The 3298-nt window shown below is 52.2% G+C and overlaps 1 protein-coding gene across 1 annotated transcript; it reads right to left on the reverse strand.

The window, feature by feature from the left end:
- Positions 1 to 256: 256 nt before the first annotated feature.
- LOC123412708 (serine carboxypeptidase-like 34) lies at positions 257 to 2107 on the reverse strand. The gene is made up of 4 exons (XM_045105646.1): positions 1813 to 2107; positions 1567 to 1674; positions 1346 to 1441; positions 257 to 1239 (listed from the first exon to the last, which is right to left on the reverse strand). The coding sequence occupies exons 1-4, from the start codon at positions 2105 to 2107 to the stop codon at positions 257 to 259; spliced, it is 1482 nt and encodes a 493-aa protein (XP_044961581.1).
- Positions 2108 to 3298: the final 1191 nt, after the last annotated feature.

Here is a 3298-nt window from a genome sequence, read left to right on the forward strand (position 1 = left end):
CTGCAAGCAAATTAATTAAGCACATTGAAACACAAGATCAAACAGAATAACAAATTGAACCCAGGAGGTCCATTTCCTATTAAATAAGTGGAAAAGGCTCACAAGTTTTGAGCTCTTTCTAGAGAAAAAATATGGCACTGAACTAATTTTGAGCTCGAAAGAATTGAACTCTAATCTGAACTAGGAATCCAAACTAGCAAACTGATGGAACTCAAATGATATCTAAGCACGCAGTGGGTGCTAATGAATGAACTAACTAAGCGACGATGGCCTTGGCGGAGAGCTCGTCGCCGGTGAGGAAGTGCGCGAAGACCTGCCTGGCCTGCACCGGCGTGATCATGGGCACCATGTGCCCGGCGCCGCGGATGGTGACGAAGGTGAGCCCGTCGTAGACCACCGTGTACCCGCCCACCTGGTCGCTGGTGAACCACTCCCTCCACTCCTTCTTCGTCGCGAGCCCGAGCTTCTTCAGCGCGAGCCGCGTCGAGGTCACCGGCACGCGGTCGTCGGTGTCGCCGCTGAACACCCACACCCGTATCCCGTCCTTCACCAGCTTGCCGATGGCCGGCAGGGTCGACGCCGGCGCGTCCGTCCAGTTGGTCAGCGCGTCGCTGCACGGCTCCCAACGGTACGGGATCGCGCCGGAGACGTTGGCGTGCAGCGCCTTCTGCACGTCGGGGCGGTTCAGGTAGTCGATGATGTGGTAGTCCCCGCAGGGGTCGTAGGCGTTGTAGTAGGGCCTGCCGCCACGGTGCAGCTTGCCGAGCGGCGTGCCGACGCCGGCGAGCTTGGAGCGGCGGCGTGGGGAGGAGGCGGTGGAGTTGACCATGGACTTGGTGCAGGCGGGGGTGTAGAGGCTGTAGAGGTCGATGTCGTTCATGGCGTTGAAGAAGTCGTTCCATGCGTGGTCGCAGGCGTCGCTCTCCACGCCGTCGTCGGGGAACATGCAGTTGTTCTTGACGGCGGTGTAGACCTCGTCAGAGACCACGGCGTGGTCCCAGGCGTAGTCGACCAGGCCGCGGTCGTCGGAGCTGGCGTCGATGGCGGCGTTCCCGATCAGGATCCCCTTGAGGTTGATCTTGTGCGCCCGCGCGGCCTTCTTGTTCATGTGGACGATCTTCTCGGCGAGCTGCGGGACGTAGTGGCCGGCGTAGCTCTCGCCGGCGATGTACAGGTCGTGGCCCTTGAACTGGGGGAACTTGTCCAGCCAGTTCACGAGGAAAGAGTATGCGTCATGGGCTGTCATCACAAAGCAAGATCAGATCAGATTAATTATCACACCTCTTAATGCCATCAAAGGAATGATGATTAAATCTATAACTAATTAGCAATTATCTTGGCCTACCGGTGAGGTTGTCGCCGAACTGGCCGAGATCGGCGGTGGTGTTGGTGTAGGAGAAGCCAACGCCAGCAGGGGACTCCAAGAAGAGCATGTTTGCATCTGTTCATCAGCCATCAAAGAGAAAAATGGTGCATATATACATGATTAATCAATCGGAATGAACAAGTAATATTAATGCATATTTTACATGTAAATTACAGTATGCATGTAGCTATAGTACGTACCTTTGTTCCATGAGTGGGGGTTCAAGGCAAGCTCAGGCTTTCCCTTCTGGATCAAGAAGGGACCGAGCTCCATCATCGCCCCATACCCTACCGACGAGCATCCAGGTCCTGATCAATAAATTAGTGACTATTAGATAAGTTTCATGGCATGCATGCATGGAAAACTCAATGGAATGGAATGGATGAAGCAACTAAGTACACTGATTAGATCGCATCTACCACTACACAAACTAATATACAATCTACCTCCGTTGAGCCAGAGGACGAGGGGCTTCTTGGCGACGTCGTGGGCGGCCTCGTAGAACCAGTAGAAGAGGGCGCGGCCGTGCGTCTCGTTCACCGTCACGTAGCCGGAGAAGTGCCGGAAGCCGACCTCCGCCGTCTGCCCCGGGAGCATCTCCACCCGGTCCGCCTCCTGCGCGTCGAAGATCTTCTCGAACCCGGGGCGGTGGTGCCTCGCCGTCACCCCCACCGTCGCCGAAGCGAGGACGGCGGCGGCCAGGAGGAGCACGCGCAGCCAGCTCAACGACGAAGTGGCCATGGCTGCTGCTTTGGTGTTACCTACTGGTGTCAACTGGGTCGATCGGTGTGTCAATGCGTAGTGTATGGGCGCCTATATATATGCGCCCGGTCGAGATCGATCAGCTGGCTGCTGCCGATCGTGGAGGGGATCTGTTGCTGGTTTGTTGGGGTAGGTTGGTGGGATAAGGGTTTGTTTCTGCAGGTTTTCCGACGTGGATAGCTAGGGTTTGTTTGTTGGAGACGTACGTGCTGCAGATCTACTACGGGCGTTTGTTAAGGAAAAAGGTTACTGTGCAGCAAATTAATATGTTGGAGAAAATTGTTTTCTTGAGTGAAATCAACAGCATTCCTCCACGGTCATCACGCAGGTCGCCTTCTCTTTTTTAGTAGTTGTGAACTTCTCTATGTTGAATATTTTCAGTCCTCCCATGCCGAAGGATCACAGCACACTTGCTCGCAAAATGTGGCAGGACCGTGCGGTACAAATGAGGCCTTTCAGTGCCCCACCGTGGATAGCACTAGTGGGGACAGGGTCTATAGCCCCGGCCCGTAAGGGGCTTTAGTCCCGGTTCACCAACCGGGGCTAAAGGGGCGGGACTAAAGGCCTAACCTTTTCGTCCCGGCCTTGTTATAAGCCGGGACTAAAGGTGCTCCACGTGGGCGTCTCGTAGCGCCCCAGGGGCAGGCCCTTTAGTCCCGGTTCGTTACAAGGACCGTGACTAAAGATTTTCAGATTTTGCTTATTTTTTGGTTTTTTTGAATGAAATTATTTTTGGGTTTTAGGATTTTAGGGTTTAGGTGTTCGGAAGATTAACGTGATGCCTCGTTTGGTGTTCAGAAATTAGTTTTCATATAATTTAAATAGAAATAATTATGCATCTATATATAAGATTAACTTATCTTACAAGCGAGCATATATATATACAATTACATGGACGAACATATATATATATTCGATTACATGGAGATCTTACAAGCGAGCATATATATATTCGATTACATGGACGAACATCAGTAATGGCCCCTAGCTACACTAAATCGTCCTTTGTCATCTATAGCTTCCGTCCTCAGAAAGGTCGCAAGCTCCTCTGCAACAGCAATCGTGCGTTGCTCTGGTAGGACCTTCGTTGTCATGGCCGTGTGCTATATAAGAAGAGGAGATGCATATGAATATCAATCATGATAACAAAGAATGACGGGTAAAAATAGA

The sequence above is a fragment of the Hordeum vulgare genome, chromosome 7H (assembly GCF_904849725.1).
Source record: "Hordeum vulgare subsp. vulgare chromosome 7H, MorexV3_pseudomolecules_assembly, whole genome shotgun sequence".
Lineage (NCBI taxonomy): Eukaryota > Viridiplantae > Streptophyta > Magnoliopsida > Poales > Poaceae > Hordeum > Hordeum vulgare.

Coding starts and splice junctions, on each gene's coding strand:
- LOC123412708 (XM_045105646.1), bottom strand. CDS start 2,107: ATGGCCACTTCGTCGTTGAGCTGGCTGCGCGTGCTCCTCCTGGCCGCC. Junction 1,442..1,566: donor CCCCCACTCATGGAACAAAG/GTACGTACTATA, acceptor GCTGATGAACAG/ATGCAAACATGCTCTTCTTG. Junction 1,240..1,345: donor GTTCGGCGACAACCTCACCG/GTAGGCCAAGAT, acceptor TTGTGATGACAG/CCCATGACGCATACTCTTTC.